General features: G+C 34.4%; 1 protein-coding gene across 2 annotated transcripts in view; it reads left to right on the forward strand.

Annotated features, from left to right (window-relative positions):
* The window catches only part of LOC149567424 (fatty acid amide hydrolase-like), a 255275-nt gene that overhangs the window by 111531 nt on the left and 124746 nt on the right, over positions 1-18998 (forward strand). For both annotated transcript variants that reach the window (XM_089820607.1, XM_089820609.1), the window contains exons 7-12: positions 12595-12672; positions 12861-13008; positions 13221-13333; positions 17035-17110; positions 17262-17333; positions 17431-17482. In XM_089820607.1, the coding sequence (XP_089676733.1) occupies positions 12595-12672; positions 12861-13008; positions 13221-13333; positions 17035-17110; positions 17262-17333; positions 17431-17482 (539 nt within the window). The remainder of the gene's footprint in view (positions 1-12594; positions 12673-12860; positions 13009-13220; positions 13334-17034; positions 17111-17261; positions 17334-17430; positions 17483-18998) is intronic.

An 18998-nucleotide genomic window follows, 5' to 3' on the forward strand; every position in this document is an offset into this window, starting at 1 on the left:
ATAGGAAATATGTAAGCAAAAAAACCAAATCCTAGCAAGCATGAAGCAAATTTCCAAGCATTTATGGCAAATGGAAATAGAGCCATAAAAGAAAGGAATAAAATCACTCACGGCTATAACCAAGTGTCCATCACAGAAAATGGTGCCACGGCAGCAACTCACAACAGTCACCAATAGCTCATGACTAGCAATGAAGATAATTAAAGGCAGACACACCAAGATGGAGGAACCCGTGAAAGAAAATGTGGAGTAACGGCATTAATATTTATTAAACACATTAATATTGATAAACATAATAAAAGAAGAGTATTTGTATAGATCTTGTAAAATTAATATATCAACATGGCTATAATTATTAAGCCTTTGTTATCATTAATTTTTATAAAAGGGGAAAAGAAGAAATTTGCGCCACAAATAATAAGATAACTATAAAGATGGGAGTTTAGTTTAAGATCCAAAGTGATTTTCAGTTAAGTCTTTCAGTAAAGGCAAAGAGTTCTATTTTTAGCAGAGATAGACTATTTGAGTTAACTAGACATTACATTGAGTTCATTCTCGGTTAAGGGCAGTTTGAGTTTTCCATGCATTGATGGAGCACTTTAGTGCTATTTTTGGTGATATATGGAACAATTAAGGGCATTTTTGCATGCAGTTCATTATGGGAGCCTGTTTATGCATATTTTGCATATTTTTGATGAGTTTTACATGCTATATTTCTGAGTTGATTTTGAAATCCAAGTTAGGGTTTTATGCATGATTTTGAGGTGTTAGAGGCAGTTTTCCAGTTATTGATCAATTGGACAGGTGGTTGAAAGCAGTTTTCATGGGCTTCTTCATAATTTGGATCAGTTTTGACTTATTTTTTCTATACATATATTTGATATCCTAATCAAGATTTTGGGCTCTATTTATTATAAATTCACCTCATTATGAGGATCTTCTTTCGGGCTCATATTTTTTGCATATTGCAAATTTTGAGTTGATTGTAAGAGCACTTTGTAGCAAAGATTTTTCAGCATTGGTTATACAGATTCAGCGGTTCCTTCTTATTGATTCTTGTGCAATATTGTGGATTCTTTACTTTTATGTTGTGTATGTCCTTCATTAAAGTTATATTCCTTAATGCATGTTAGAATCTTGATATGTGTGATTGCGAGTCTATGTTTGTGTCCTTATTCTTTTTGTAGAAAATTGGTAAAGCCTAGGTTTTCCTTTCAAAGTAGAAGATTTCAGGTCCTTGCATAGAATCACTTTTGTAATTGCATGTTCGTCTGAGTATTGTGAATCATTCGTGTTATGGGTAATTTGTGTTGATTTGATTGAAGTTACATACAAAATCATCGGTGTAATCACCTCATTTAGGTTTAGTATTTATTATTTGTCATTCACTTCTCATCTTTTCCTGCATACAATTTAGGTTTTAGGTGATCACTATTTAGGAACGGACCTAGCTTCGGGAGATTCATCTCTTGTTTTAGGACAACCCACCACCCGAGAGAGTTTCCATGTTTCAACAGGATAGCTAGGTTCTACATCCTGCTCAGGCGCAATCCTGATTGACAACAGTAACTATAGTGCACTATATATTATATTTTTAATTTGACATTTACTTTTTGAAAAATATAACTTAAATTCACTTTATTTTATGTTTTAAGTTACTTTATCATTTTGATTTTCACTTAAAGCAACTATAGTGCACTTCATGTTATCTTTTAAAGTTGAGTTTGTTTTTTAATTTTTTCACTTAAGTGACTATATTAACTATATAGTTTAATTTTTTTTGATATTTAAATCAAATGCTATAGTAAATATTACTTATTAAATGATATTTACACATTATATTGTTAATATGATAATGTAAATATAATTTTTGTCCTACTTAAGTAATATTTTATCAAAATTAAATTGACATGTGCTTATAAAAATCATTTAAATGTGTAAAATCGCTTGAAAGTGGACCTTTTTCATGCCATTACATGTAAAATCACTTAAAAGTGGACCTTTTTGATGTCATTGCATGTAAACTCACTTAAAATGTGCAATGACATCAAAAAGTTGAGCTACATATGTTATGTGCATATGCACAAAAGAGGTGAGCTTTTGTCTTGAGTTTCATATGCATGTAACTTAAACATGTCTTTACACCAAAAATGCGCCGTTTGCACCAAAGACATGTAATTGCAGTTCCCAAACCCATATTTGGGCAAAAAACATGTTTTTAAAACATGCGTATGCACTAGAAAGGTGTGTTTTTGCCTTGGGAGAAAACATGTAATGGCCTCTAAAAGGTGAGTTTTGCTTCAAATTGCATTTTTAAAACATGCTATCACCTCCAAAAGGTGTGTTTTGCATTGAAACACATGTATTTGCCCTTCCAAAACACGTTTTTGGAGTTTGAAGACAAAACGCCATGCATTTGACCTCCAAGCACATGTTTTTGGTGATTTTGCTTGGATTCTTACATAAAATTTCTTCAAATCTTCTCCTTTAGGGGAGTTTTTGCAAATCCAAGTGTTTCCATGGTAAAAATGTTGAATATCCTTGCTAAAAACGTCATTTTCATGCTCTCATTGACCCACGTTTTTGAAAAAACGCCCATGTTTGGAGTGTTTTAAGATCACGTTTTGGGGTTAGAATAAACATTTGGTGTTTTGGATGGGTGTCTTGGTCATTGGAAAGCAAGTTTTTGCTTCTCAATGACAAAAATGACTTATAACATGGCAGATTTGAACCACGTTTTAACCCAAAAATGTGTCATGAATATGCATTTGCTAAAAACATTGGAAATTTGAGGGGTTCAAGGGCACATTTTTGGTATTGTGCATAAAAAATGCCTCATTTGTTACCCCTTGCGAATTTCTCTTGCAAAGTTTGAAAAGATCTAAGTTCGTTGGAGAATTGTTCAATATTGGAGCTTTTCCCTCCATTTTTGGGATATAATCATCATGTAAGTGGGCATTTTCCATCTTGCTAATTAATTTGTGTTTATCTTGTTGATTTTATGCACATTTTAGCTTGATGATTTACACTTGTTGATTTTGTTGCCATGGAAAGTGTATTTTTCTTTTAAAAATGATGAAATGGTTCATTTTCATGTTTTTGTTTTTTTTTCCAAACTCCAAATTTGAAATTGCATATTGAAGTGATTTGCTTGTTGACATGTTTGAGTCTTCTTTTGAAGTTTGTTTTTGTGTTTTGTGTGCTTGCTTTTGGTTTTCCTTTATTTTTGGCGAAGTTGCAAGTTCTTTCCCAAGAACTTGGTCATATTTCATTTGACTCCATCTTCCATTTTATGCAAGAGCACCATCAAATTCCATTTCCATTTTTCCATGCCACTACACTTTTCATCTCATTCGTCAAATGCGATTACATGTATTTCATCTCATTCATCATCCGCACGTACATGTAATCTCATTTTCCATTTCCATTTCAACTCTTCTCACTTTCTGCATCCACTCATACGACATGGTTACATGAAAAGTCTTACGTGTAATTGTATCGTAGAAACCCATTTTTGACTTAAAGTCACTTTTTGAAAGCTCAAAAATCTCATCTGCATGTTTTCCCATGTACTTTGACTTTACCTTTCCACAAAGACAACTATAAAGTTCATTTCACCTCAAGTTACATTCCATTTCCATCTTTCCATATGCACTTACGCCTCCATGAGCGAATACATGTTATTCCACTTCTCGTGTCATTACACACTTTGCATCTCATCCATTATTCACGCTTACATGTAAGCTCATTCTCCATCCGCATCTGCATGTCATCTCACTTTCCATCCCTCATTACATGTTGCATGTACATGTAATCCATTTTCCATGCAATAACCTCTTGAAAACCTAAGTCACCTTTTGAAAATCAGCAATGTTCATTCGCACACATTAACATGCATTTCGCTATCACACATTCATATCCTTCCATTTTCACTTTCATAATATTTCACTCCACCTTCCATTTTCATCAACTATATATGTATGATGTCTCTTTTTGAGATGATCTCATTAGATCTACAAAGTATCTAATCCATATTTGAACCTTTGTTATTGATCAAGAATCAACCTTGATGGCAATTTCCTCTGATGATGTGTTTACGTTCTGGGATTTTTGTGTTGTAGCACAAATACAAGAGATGCCTTCACCATCTAAATCTAAGGGCAAAATGAAATACTAGTTTCATAAAGAGTTAGCCTTATGCAACTCCATCTCAAGTCACATCCATTCTTGACAATGTGTTAGCACAAAGACTAGACATGTGGACATGACTGATTTTCTATGGAGAATAGAAGCTCTTGTTGGTCATGAGATGAAATGTATTAAGAGAAGTCATATTCATTTGGTATCTACATTTCCCATGGCTGCCATGGAACTTGAGTTTGTTCTCGGATGCACAAAACGTTTCAGCCCAAAGTCAAAGACGATCAAGGATGCTGATGGCAGAGTTATTATTAGTCTTGATCTAGAAGTAATCCAACAAATTTTCAAAGTGTTGCATTATGCAAAATGCATAGATATGACCAAAGAATCATCTTTGGAAATATGGAATAGAAAAAGAGAGATTATTAGAAGTATCTAAATCAATATTGGTTGGATACCAAGAGAAACAACTTCTCGAGATGGCCAAAGACTGTTCACAGATCTAATTTCAAGCAGGAGTTCTTATCATTCTTCTCAGCAGGGTTTGTGGTCGTAAAGATTCCACCAGTTTTGAACCATGGATGTACAAATTCATCTTCCAGATCATGGAGAATAAGGAACATATCTTTTAGGGAGAACTAATTAGTATTGCACTCTGTCAATAGTTGCTCAATATAGGAACTTCAATGCCTTTTTACATGAATTCCTACCTTGTTTATATTATTGTTGCCATGGGATCTTTCTTTGGACTCTCAACCAAAGGAGATTGTCTTCAGATTCCAGTTTGGGATTACTATGATCAGAGTGATTTTATTTCAGAAGAGTTCAAGATGCTTTCTTTGGACATTTCTGGTGTCTCTTTGATAGACAGTTATTTATCAAAAGGGTATCTAATGAAACTTGGGAAAAGATATATCAGTATGGTTGTATCTTTATCCAGCTTCCAACTTTTGCTTACTTGAGGGTTGAATATTTTAAAGGTGAGCCGTATACCTTACCTAGGTATGCTACTGATAAGATCATTCTGATAGAATTAACCAGACAACTCATGGAAGTTCAATCTGATTAGCATGCTTTACATAGACTTGGTTTTGGTATTTCTTCTGCCAAACCCTTGGTAATTGGTAATTATTTGATCAATTCTGTACATAAAGCAAAAAATATGGAAGCAAAATTGCAGCTGATCACTTTGAAAAAATTTAAAGCCATATTTACTTTGATTATCAATAAATGAATTCTCAAATCAAGAGGGCTTTTATACATGTTCATTGCATCGAGGATGTTTGGATTGACATGCAAACAAAACTAGATATAATGAAGATGGATTATTGCAGATTAACTTTGCAACAAATCATTGATCTTAACATGCTTGAGATCCCATCAGATTTCCAAATCGAAGATGGTGGCTATATTCTTGATCTTGAATATCATTAGGCAGGTTTTGATAAAAGGTGCCCTTTTCCCATTCAATGGCAATAGAAGGAAGGTACATCAGTTCTTGATAGATATCAATCCACTTTAGCAAACACCAACAAGCGGTTGAAATTTAAAGGCCTAAAAAGGGTTGAATCCGAAATTGGGTTTGGATTGTGGAAGCTTTGGTCCTCCTGGAAGGAAGTCACAGCTGGTAATAACATGTAAAGATGGAGTTTCTTCTCCTGATGCAAAGAAGTCTCTTAAATTCAAGTTGAAGGGCAGAAAGGGATCCAAATCATCTCAGATCCCTGAACCAGTTCAGGAGTCAGAGGAGCAATTAGAGGAAGAATCAGATGAAGAAGATGAGGAGGGAGAAGGGGAAGTTATGATCATATCTCCCCCAAGACCTACATAGACTCATGCACCATCCATGCATGAAGCACCTTTTCTGGATGGGATAGATGATGATGTGGATTCATTTTCCACTGTTTTCACACCTATTCCTGCTTCAGAAGTCAACACGATGGCTTTTCCTATTTCTTTAGCTACTCCTCCCATTTTAACAAATAAATAATATGAACATTTGGGAAGTGTGTTCGACAATTTTTTGACTCTTACAAAGTGTCAAGTTTCTCAACTTGATACATCTCTAATAATAGGTTTTGAGCTTTTCATGATAGAATCCTCTCATCATGCTCCTATGAATTCAGTTGTGTAGACTGAATCTTGCTCAGTCACAATGGAGATACAATTAGGATTAATGCCAATGGTCTCCATTGTACTTGCTTCCACAGATGAAGGTTTTAGCTTGCCTGCATAGTTGAGCAGGATCACAATGAAGCGAAGGAAAGTGGTTGTACCTTTAGATAACCTTCCTGTAAAGAAAACTAAGTCCAAATCTTTAAAAGATAAGATTGTTTCAAGGATCTTAGTTGATTTAGAGAAAACCAAGTTTGTAGAAGTTGTTGAGCCACTAGTGGACCAACCTGTTGAAGAACTTACCCGTTCTGATTAAAAGTTCACTAAGGTAGAAATTTTGAAGTAGTCACGTTTGAGTTGCTTGCAAGATGCTCAAGATGCATTAGCTAATGTGTCAAAAAGTAATCATGAATTATCTGAAAAGAAGAATCAACTCAAACAGGAGGTTGCTCGCCTAAATGAAGTCATTTGGCATTAATCTTCTCAAAGTGTTGTTATTGTGTCTTAGACATCCAAGGAAAGAAAGCTAATTGAAGCCACCAAGTCTTGGATAGAAGAAGTCATTTCTAAAAGAGTTCGAGCCATTACAGAAACATTTACAGTTCTTAAGTGTATCAAAGATATGAATGAAATGGAGCAAGGCTTGATTTCCTCCTTGACTCAAGAAGTGGATGATTTGAAGGAGATTCTCAATGATTGAGATGAGATTGCTAAATTTGATTTAGATGCCATGGTTTCCTGTGACATTCTTCCATCTTGTGAAATGTTCTTCGGGTATCTAAGGCTTATGGGTTATAAAGAAGAAATATTGAGAAAACTGGTTACAAAGTTGCGGATAGCTTTTGGAGATTGTTAGATAATAGAAACAGGGATAACATGTGATTTAAAGCAAATGTGATGACAGATTCTTGACGAACATGGTAATTTTATTGTAGTTGAAAGAGTAAGTTTAGAATATACAATCAAGATCAATGCTGATTTAGATTCTGAAGATTTTGGTTCTCACACGATGAACAAATTTGTCCTGTATAAATCTTCGACAAAACACTTGCTAGATTCTTTGGTGAAAATTTTAAGGTTGTGCAATTAGCATATGATGCAGTAAAGATAGAGGCAATATCAAAGACAATGGAGATTTCTGATTTTCCTATAGTGTGTGATGTTATCATCAAGTTCAAGGCTCTAAAGAACAATCTTTAAGATTGTTATTTTGTTTTTATTTCCATTTGTAGATCAAAGAGGATGCATTGCATGAAAAGATGTAATTACATGTAGTGCGAGTTGCATGTGCAGCTGCATGTAACCCAATAATTTCTCTTCTAGATAGACTTGGTCAAAGTTTGTTGAGTTGCTCCCACTTTTTCCTCCATCTTTTTCAGCCCCATCATTGTAAAATCATCTTTTATTGTATGCAAGAGAGCTCTAGAGAAATTGTGCCAACAAAACTTTGTTTCTGTAGCACTATTTGGATAGAAAAGTGAATGCAAAGGAGTAATTGAGACTTAACTTTGATTGAGTGAGATTGTTACTTGTGTGAATTACAAGCTTGCTTTGTGATTTGCATATGTTAGCTTTGATTTGTGTAATCTTGTGTTCTTGATAATTGAGTATAAAACGAGTTAAGAAGCAATTAGAGCCGAAGCTTTGACTAGGAACAATTGTGGAGATATATAATTAGAAGCTTTGTCTGTAGCTTGTACCTCTTTCTTGATTCACAAAATAGTTAAGATATCTTTACTTTTCAAAGTCTTTGTGCCATATTAGTAAAGCTTATTCCTATAGAATTACAACCGGACTTAGAGCCAAATCGGTAGACTTTTAGCTAGCCTTTGAGTTAGTTTTGGTTTATCGATATCACTGTTTTCAGTTTTTAGATAGAAGTATACTTAGAGATTTCACCCTGCCCATTACTTGCTCCACGAGTAAGTGGATTCTTTCCTAAAAGTTAAGAGGAAAGAATATTGGTAACACCCCTTTACGAAATCTCTCAACTTCTTGCTTACCTTGAGTTGATCCAAGGAATAGTGAGAAGGGGGAGCCTTCCCTTTAAGATAGGAGAGACTTTGTCTCAGATGCTGTGGCTGCTCATCCTATTTTACGATTGGATTTTACCCAAAACTATCGGTTGCAAAATATCCACCCAACATAATGGTACACTGATTATCAACAATCATCAACAGTTTAATTCTGAGCAAAGGAAGACAGTCTTGACTTTAAGGAATACACGCATAAATCAAACAAGTGCCTCCACAACCATATCCACTGAACTCACAATAACTTCTGTATCAACTATTTAGTTTTTTTTGCACATGAGTCTAGAGATAATGAACCAATCATGGCTCAAGAAATGCTCCAGAGGTCTTTGGGCAGATTGACAGGCCTATATAAATTTATTGCACTCAAGAAATGGCGCATATGGCAGAATGAAGAGTTGGCACAATAAACCCGACCAACTTGAATTGTTCATGCCAATCCCTAAACATGAACTTGCAAATATTATTCAACAACAATTTACAATCATTGAAGGACTTTAGCTTCATATGAATTTCCAATATTTTGCGATTGTATGTGGTGTTTGCCACATTAAAATAAACATATGAATGCTCGAAAATTAGTCCTCCAATCCACAAAAATATGAGAAATAGATATTCATTCACCTCACCATTGTCTTGGAATAATATAATTGCCCCCCAAATAATAATTACTTCATTAAACTTTATCAAAAGCAAGAATGTTCAACTCCACGACAGGCCTAGAAATAAAATAGTGGCTTGAACAATGAATTAAATTGGCAAAAATCAAACTCACAACTGTAGGCACATTTAGACAATATATATGATTCTTTGACTCCACCATATTCAACATATTTGTGCCACAAATACAAACATCAAATAATTGAACATTTGAAAAGTTCGCTCAATCACTAAACATTAATAAATTTTTTATGAATCAAATGAACAAGTTTTAGTTTGGGACCCGCGATTCACATTGAAATTATAATTCAATATATTGCAAATGTTGAAGATCTAGATGATATAGTCTTTGCCAACAATAGAAAGAGTCCGCGATTAATCTGCTACTTTAACCAGGATTATAATGTTCCTCGATGAAGACCAAACACTTTTACTCATGACACTAATCATAAATCGGCATGGATTAAATTAATGCCATATACCTCCCAAATTCTCTGCAATCGTCCAAGTTTTGGGAAAACTTTGCACCTGGCCCACAACTTTGTAAATCTTATTTGAATGATATAGTTGAGCCCAAAAGATTTGAAACTCACTGCTCTTAATATACTTGTAGAATTCTGCCAAAAAAAAAGGAGATTATTTGGCTTGGATGATATTTGCAAGGGCGAGAGACTTCAAAACTGTAACCTGAATAAACTATTTTTGCTTTAGAAATGATAATATCTTTCGTAAATGTCTCACAGGTTGGCAGGGTTCAATGCTCTGATACCACTGAACTATCCCGAATGAATGTCTGCCTAGTTTTATCTCAAAATAATTTCAGAACATAAACAGATGAATGATGCAATGTAAACTAACAATATAAACTCGTAGATTCTCATATAATGCCTCATAATATGTTATTGTATTATACATCAGCAATACAGTAACCAAATATCGATTCCAATCTTAAATTCAAAAATACAATCAGATTGGAAATATAAGAAAGAACCTGTAAGCACACGTGAGACACCTGGTGTGATGTCTCCACGGACAATGGGGTTGTGTCCATTGTCTACTAGTACAAGGGTTTCCGTCATCAGGCTGGATGAAAGCTGAAGCTTTCTAGAAAACTCTCCAAGAGAGAAACTGAAGTCCGAATCATAAACCAAGCATGTTGGAAATGAGCTCCTTCTTTCCTTTTAAACAAACAAACAGTTGCCTCTTCACATTCTCCCCTTCTGTTTCTTTCTTTTCTTTATAAAATAATACTTTTTCTACTAGGGAAATAAAGTGCCCATAATAATAAAGTGACAATTAATAACGCAAACTTCTTTTGTAAAGTCACATTATTAATCAATCAATTAAATCTTCAAGCATCAAAATCTCTAATCAAACGAACTCAGATACGCACATGTGATAGCTCATTAGAAAGGTCTCAACAAGATACACCTAGGTGAAGGGGCTTTCTAATGAATGGTTCATAAGGCACAATACTTGGTGAAGGTTTTGCAAATGGGGTTGCAAGCTTTGGGTTTAACCATGGTGGAAACTCTGTAGTTAAGTGCACTCAGGCTGGAGTAGTACTGGGATGGGTGACCTCTCGGGAAGTCTTGGTGCTTCACCCTTGTGAGCATCACCTAGATCCAATGAGTGCTAAGTGTTCCATTTATTCTCATGAGAGATGGATTCATGTTGAATTACTACTCATGAAACATGGGTCAATGAGTTTGGCTCAAAAATCACACAGTTAAATCCTGATAGCAGTATCACAAGATACACCTAGTCCAACCCTGCAATGTCAAGAATGCTGAGTCTGCTGACTTACTAAAGATTGTAAGTGTCTGGAAACCCCATTAGAGCAACCCTGATTAGCCTGCAACTGAAATATCCTAGGCCAAAAACTACTTTGATCATATAGATGACCTGGTTTTCCCATGGGACTAAGGCAATACGGGCTAATGGTGCAAAAAAACTCATTGGCTAGAAAAGGGGACATGACATCTTTTCAAAGACTTCCATTTAGAGCACCCATGAGATCGTTATGTACAATGCCACGTAAGGGTTGGAATCACTAGTAGGGAGCTCATTTGGAATTGGAGTAGTACAGAAACTGGCCTTTGAAGTTTGAACTTCCATGAGGGAGAAAGGTGTCACTGCAGAATTATTTAGTGATTTTGAACTAGATTGCGATTACAATCCAAGAAAGAGGAATTATATTATTGACCATTAATAACAGAATTCAACGACTTCCTTACTAACAACTTCACCGAGAGTTATATATATCTGTTTCAAACACATTGTCTCTAATGATAGCTGGAAGCTAAACTTATGTTGCAGAGACTGTCATTTGAAGATTGATGTCAAGTCATTGTGTTTGTGTGTAAAGAATTGTGGCGACTGTAAAGCTTCTGTAGTAGAAAGCCTTCAATTGTTATTCTTATTGACTAATTGTTAAAGTTATGTTTGTAATCTCACTAGTTAAATTGAATTGAGCAACCTTGTTAAGCTTTGGATGATTGCTTATTATTCATTAAAGTACTAACTTTGTATATTGCTTTTGCAATTTATCCTTTAAAATCATGTGATGATCTGATGTTTGCCCTTGTAATCAGTTCATGTTGACATAGAATATTAGTCTCCTATTTAGCCAATAGTCAGTGTTTGTTGGTATAATTCAATTGAACCTTTGTTTATATGTTACTGTCTCTTTTTTAATTGGTAGGCTTGAGTTTTCTTAACTTCCTCAATATAAAAAGTTCTGTTGTGATTCTTGATTGTTTCAGTTGGGTGTTGCATCTGGGCAAATATGTAATTAATTAGATATTTACCTTCAATGCAAAAATCTCCTTGTAATCTTGAATTGCATGCATACATGTAAATTTTGTTTGTTCTAGTCTTTCAGGTTTAGTTATATTTGAGAGAGCTTTCTTTCCCTTATAATTTGAAGAATGGTTCTACTGTACATGTTGTTCCATTTTCTATCATATTAAAGAGACAAATTTAACACTAATTGGTCACTATTTAGCTATATATCTTGCTGAATCATAGTACAATTCCCGTAAGCTCTGTGCATCATATCTATTCTAGTTTCTATTGTTAAATTGTCTTCTTTGATAACATCAAAACTGTAGTAATGAGATAAATTACCAAAGAGTGGGCATCGAATTTTGTTAATAGCTATGCGGTGGTAGAGATTCACTTTTAATCTACAAAGCTTGGGCTCTAGCAATACCTTGAGTTAGGTCTATGAGATCTAATCATTGCTATCATCTACTCAAAATTATGCTGGCAGCATTTTTTAATATCTGAAAATATACATTTGTACATTATAATAGTAGATCAATCAATCAATTTTTCCTGTTTCTGGTACTGATTGTTAATTGAACAACAGTTGGAAATGGAATTTAAGACGTGTATAACTGTGAAGAATATTTAGTTGTTGCAACAATTTTGAACTTAAAACTGTACTTGTGACAGTTTGGTCCACAGTTCTTGACCTTGTAAATAAATATTCTGAAAACAAATTTGAAATCCATAATATGAAAAACCTAAAGTAAACAAATAATTGAGAACAGATACTTTCAAGGAAGTGCTTGATACATGAGGCTTGATAATTCAAATATTTTAGACATCTGATCCTGGCAACTGTCACCAAATATTTCAGGAGACCCACTTTCAATCCTTGATGGTGTCCCAATTGCGGTGAAGGATGAGATAGATTGTTTGCCCTATCCTACTACAGGTACCATCCTTTTTCCAATGTAATATGTAGAACTTCTTTTTCCAAAATAAACCCTGTTATGAGAAGTTTTCAGTTAGACATAATATCATGTATCTGGATACCACTGTGTAGGGTTTTCTAGCTTCTTTTAATTTAATTGTTCTATGTTTTTTACATCTTTTGGCTAAAATTTGCGTTGTTCTTTGTAGGAGGTACAAAATGGTTGCATAAGTTTCGTAAAGCTACAGATGATGCCACTTGTGTAAAGCTTTTGCGAGCATGTGGTGCAATGCTTGTTGGGAAAACAAACATGCATGAACTTGGAATGGGCACTAGTGGCATCAATCCTCACTATGGGTACTCTATTCTCAAAAAATTATAGACAATGCATGAAATCTATAGACCCTATTCTGTCTTCCGAATTCATTTATCTTGATCCAATTTGTGTTTAGATGCTTCCATTTCATAATTGCTTATTTTCAACTGCTGAGACAACTTTTCTATTGATATTGTTTGAAAAAATAAGTGTTCTTTGGTTTGCAAGTAAGAGAATAACTTGAAATGTACAGAGCAACTAGAAACCCATACAATAATCAAAGGATCTCTGGGGGTTCATCTAGTGGATCTGCTGCTGCAGTATCTGCAGGGCTGTGTCCTGCTGCACTCGGTGTTGATGGAGGAGGTAATAATCAACTCTATGGAAACTGAAAAGGTTACTTGATAGTTTGTCAAATGATTGTTTTATTCTAGAAAGAACGCGCACACACATGCACACAACTTTTCCATTGCCAAGTGAACTTGTACTATCCATGTGCACTGCCTAGTTTTAAAACTCAGACTTGTTAGCCTGAAATTTTTACTTGAACTTGAAATTTGACAAAAAGTTAGTTGATCAAAAGACACATAAATTTATAAAATAAATTAATAGATTGTGCAAAATATTGAGTTTAGAGAACTCATAGGTTCATTTCTATTAGTTTTAGACCACAAAGTAGTAATATGCTTACTAGTGTCATATATGATATAATGATTGATCATCATAATAAATTACAACTAAATGAAATCATTTTCAAATTTCTCTTACAATTTAAGCTCTTCACTACACCCTTGCTTTGGGATGGTAATAATTTCTCATAATGAACAACATCATCATGGCATACATCCTTAGTAACACAATCCAATGCGGATTAATGCAACCATTGTGAATTGTTACTATCTAGTCCCCTTCATCTCTGTGATATAAATATAAATGTTATACTACACAAAGCAAGATCATTGAGGCACTTTTGAATTAGCAAGTTGCACTTTATGTAAATGATCTCAAACAAACTCTGGTTGGATTGACATCCATAGTGCTACATGGTCAGCACAAAATGTGGATGGAGGCTTTGAAGATTCAGTATTTTTGCATCATAAACATGCCCATTATTTATGATACTACAATCAAAATTTTTCAACTGTTTGTGGGGTTATCCTCAATATATTTAATATATAGAGATGATGAAAACAACCTTTCCACTACACCCATGCATCTCTACAGCAATTGAATTTTTGGTAAATTCAATTGTTTTTCATCTGGCTATTGGAGTTTTCTCTTTAAAATGCTAAGTTGCCAACTCTGACTTAAAATTGAGGTTTGGGTTCTTGCGTTTCAATGTTTTTACGGATTGGGTTCGTTTGTTCAAAAAATGACATACATGAAGCAGTAATAATGTAAAAAATACAACACTATGCTAACTGTTAGATAACATAGCAAAATACACCGCCATAATAATAGTCAAAACTCGACTGTCATGATATGCATACACACACACATATATAATGTTTAGTAAATTTATCATTGTAAAATGTCAAAGTACATGTAAATTTCCCCTCCTAGGTGACAAGAGTTGAGTAGAGGGTTGACCTATCACTCGAGGTCCCATAGGACGGTATGGTTAGGGGACTCATTCTGAGGGTCATGGAGCTTTGCAAGGGCTCTTTGAGCCATTTTGGACCTTCAAACGACAGTTCCTACATTTTACGGTGATCCCCTCTCTTTAGGGAGAACTGGCAGTTGACTGGATGACCATTTGGGGAACCATGAAACAGAGTAGGATCCTTGTAAGCAGCTACAAGTGTTTGGAGAGAGATTCCTATTTTTTAGGGTGAGTCCCTACTTATTAGGAGGAACTGTCAGTTGACCTGCAGGACTCAGGCAACATCAGTGATCATATTGCTTCAGTCAAATTCAGGTCTGATTCTAGATTTGGATTTTATGAATAATACGGGAAATCTTTTGATATTTCTTAAGTTGGCTGGAATAAATAAATAATAATGTTAATTTATATTATTATAGTAAAGTAACAAGTTAGGCTACCACTTGTGCCATGATGCCTATAAGACATGAGTAAGTTGTTTTTATAGACAACTTAATTTTATTATTAACAAAGCCTATGGGGGTTGAACAAGACATAAAGAAAAGTGAAAATTTAATTTAATAAAATGCAAGACAACCTTCTAAATGAATTAGGGTTTGAGGTCAATAAAACAACTGTTGGAGGCCATTTTGGGCATCTTGAAATCATTTTTACAGTCAACTTAAGGAGACTGAGCTTTGCAACTTAATTCAGCAGCTTTGAACTTTGAGGAACAAAAACTTCTTAGAGCCTAAGTTTGGAAAAAACCCCAACGCACATAAATGAATAATTCCACCGGAATTCTTATTTGTGAATCAAAATCAGACCTGTAGCAGCAATATCGAATTGTTGACAGTGAATTGATCAGGTTTTAGAGGCCATTGAAGGCTGCTACATCCATTTCCAGCCCTCACGTGGCCTCCTAGGGAAGGCTGTACACATTGGAGGCACCTGGGCCAACAAATAAATAAATGTGCAGCAGTTAGGGTTTGGATAAGGTTGGAAAATCATTATCAACAACAGTAATAAAATCAATAAGTGGCTCTTTTAGTCTCTCATAAGCTTGCATGGTTACTATCAACATTTTAGTGTGGAAAACTTGTCAAAACTGGTGACCTTGCCCTAATGCCTGGAGGAAAACTGTAGCAGATCTATCTAGTTCTTCTATTAATGTTTTTAATAATTATAGTTTATGTAAATAGAATGTCATTAGAGGTATTGTCACCATCTGGGTACTCCTGAATTGGCAATTTCACTAGTTTGATCGATAAAAAAGTACATTTCCAAGCTAGTATGGGGACTCCTGGTATGCTCTTCACTATTTTGGTTGCAACGCATAATTAGAATTTAATATTAGTGTTGCTGTTATGAAGATCAGAATTCTGAAAAAAATCATCAGTCTACTATTTCACTATATTTTACCTTCAAATTCATTTATTCATTGGCAAAGAGGCAAGTAAAAACCCCTAAATACATTCTGAGAATTAAACTCATCAACAACTGTCAAAAGACTCATAAGATCCTTCAATCAGCAAGTTGGTAAATTCAGAAAAATCAGAGTAGCATGGTTTGTGGATCTTTTAGTGGTATCAAAGCTAAAAATAACACAGAGATATGAAGGGCAGTAAAAATAACACAATCAAGTTTGCATGGAATGATTATTTCTTCTCCACCACGCCTCTTACAAATTGTGCTAAACAAAAAGGTGTGGTTCCATACAAAGCCTAATATTTTTGTTGTTTCCATTTTCATGAGACACCGAGATATTTTGCCTAGCATTGAATTCATAAGTGACTTCGATTTTGGCCCCAGTAAAAACTTAAGTGAATAATTTAAATTTATTGAATCAGAACATAAACTTTTTTGGCCTATTTCACAATCATTCACTTAATTCCCTCTTATTTAATTCTTTGGCTAATGCTGGGAAAGAAGGTTAGGAATCTCTTCTCCATTCTTGTTATACAGAAAGGGACATGATAGTCCAAACTGATGGATGATGACATCATCAATCCCTTTTTCCTCAAGTTTGTGCTTAGTGTTGTCCTTTTGGCTCATTTACTTCAAATCATAATATTTTGACAGATGTTTGACATATAAAATTTTTTGTAGCAATAACATGGAAAAGTGTGTTATATTAACTATAACTATTTTCCCAATTTTATTGACTTAATAAACAATTTTTTTATATGTTGTATGGTGAACTTGTCTATTGGTTAAAATATTGACATTCCAAGTCTGTGTATCCAGATGGGAAGCATTATGGGAACTCACGTTCTATTCAGTGTCCTTTCTTTACAGATTTATTTATTCAAGTATTACATTTTTGTTTTGGCAGTGTATTTTGAATGCATTCAGGTCTAGATGGTGACTCTTATTAGTATGTGTTCAAAGAAATAAATAAATATTTATTAATTCTGTATATAGAGTGCGTTGTTCTACCATGAACTTCTTTTTCCATTCTAACTTACTCTGTTGATGTTTTTAGGGTCAGTGCGCATGCCTGCATCATTATGCGGTGTAGTTGGTTTGAAACCCACACTTGGACGTGTCTCACATTTTGGGTAACTCAACTGTATATTATACATTTTAGAACTTTTCTTCATAAATGTGAAACTTCATAGTGTATTCATTGTTCTGATTATTAAGTTGTCTCAATATGGGATAGAGTAGTTTAAACTTCCATCATGCTAAACATGCAACATTGTCTTACAGGGTACTCCCTCTCAACTGGACAGTGGGTATGGTTGGGGTGTTGGCAGCAACAGTGGAGGATTCATTGATTGTGTTAGTACCTCTTCAATAACTATGTCATCTTTCAAGTAATCTTGTAATTATTTCCATGACCTTGTAAACTAATTGTTAGAACTCAAATGATTTGCAGCTATACAGCAATTTGTGGCAATTTGCCATCTGACCGATTGGTTTCATTACCGGTGAGTTTCTCTTTAGAAACTTGAGCAGCTTTCCACATGATTGGTCAGTCTCAAATATTTCCTATCTTCTTTTCTATTTCCATAGTATTAAGTATATTCTAGTGCATCATCTGAATTAGTCTTGAATAAATTGAATGCAAATTAGTCTTTGGGTTTTGGATTATTTTTGTTCTAGCTGTTCTTGTAGAGTTGGAGAGAGACCATGTCAATTTATTTGTGGGCTACACACTAGATTTTTATGTAGATGTAATAACCCTGTAATAACCCCAAAGGGTTATAACTTCAATTCTGGCTCTGGATCCTGGGTGTTTGAAAATTTTGTGCTTTTTTGCATTTTAAATTTTTTTTCAATCATATATACATTTTTTTGTATTTTTCTGAAATAATATATTTTTGCAATGCATGGAACTTGAAATACAAAAATCTTGCACTCCTATCTTACTGCACTCTATATAGTATATACCAATGCAAATAATTACAATGCGGACCAATGCCAAATATGAACAATACAATTATTTATATCAGTCTGAATAATGAACCTGGAATTGATTGTGAAGAATGCTGATATACTCCAATACTAACATTGCACATTAAATAACTACTCCATGTTGACGTGGATGCCGGGAAAGGGTATACAGCATCCTCATGAACATAATCGATCCCTGCGATGAAGTGCAGACCTGAATCATTAGTCTCAGTTCTCAGATCTTGCTAAAACTGTCATGTAGGGATAGCATTCCAGAATTACGGCAGTCACTAAGAGGTCTTCCACACAATTAGAATGATTGAAATCAGATATTATAAATCGACCATACACTTAAGGATGCAGAAATTGAATTCAACTCTTACACAAAATGTCCTAGATATTTCTTCAATTAAATCACTGCATGAAAGCACACTACATGGCACAATTCATTGGATATGATTCACCAACTCAAAGTGTAACAAACGAATTTTCTTAACCAATTTTGAACTCCTAATAATTTGTTTAATAAGTAACCGATTCCATTTCACAAGACAATGACTTCTACTAACCCAATATAACTATGATAAAAGTAACTGTTTCAAGTCTATCTGTATTTCATTTTCAGCTGATATAACGAGAACAAAAGGAATAAATAAATTTATATACATTGCTAATAATTTAACCATTTCTAACTGATAACATATTCAGCTGGAAATAAAGTAACGACTAACTTCCTTAACTGAATTATATCAACTGAAATATTTATTCAATGTAAATGTCAATATTTACTTTATCTAGAAAACTAAACTGTCTAATTTATTCTTCTAAGGGTAAAAAGTAAAAGTGTAAAAGAAACATACAGTAATAACGGAAGAATCCCTTTCTCTTGTTGTTCAAGCCTTGACATTGGTGAGAGGAGAAGCATTGACATAGGCTTAACCTTCCAACCTTGAACCATACTTATCCCCACACATCCTAACTTATTAGAATGACCCTCCCTACCTCGAGATCGGGCTTGGGATGTTCTTCAGTCCAACCATTCGAGCTACC

The sequence above is a fragment of the Cupressus sempervirens genome, chromosome 3, assembly GCF_028749045.1.
Source record: "Cupressus sempervirens isolate cs-2001-9-10 chromosome 3, ASM2874904v1, whole genome shotgun sequence".
NCBI classification, from domain to species: Eukaryota; Viridiplantae; Streptophyta; class Pinopsida; order Cupressales; family Cupressaceae; genus Cupressus; species Cupressus sempervirens.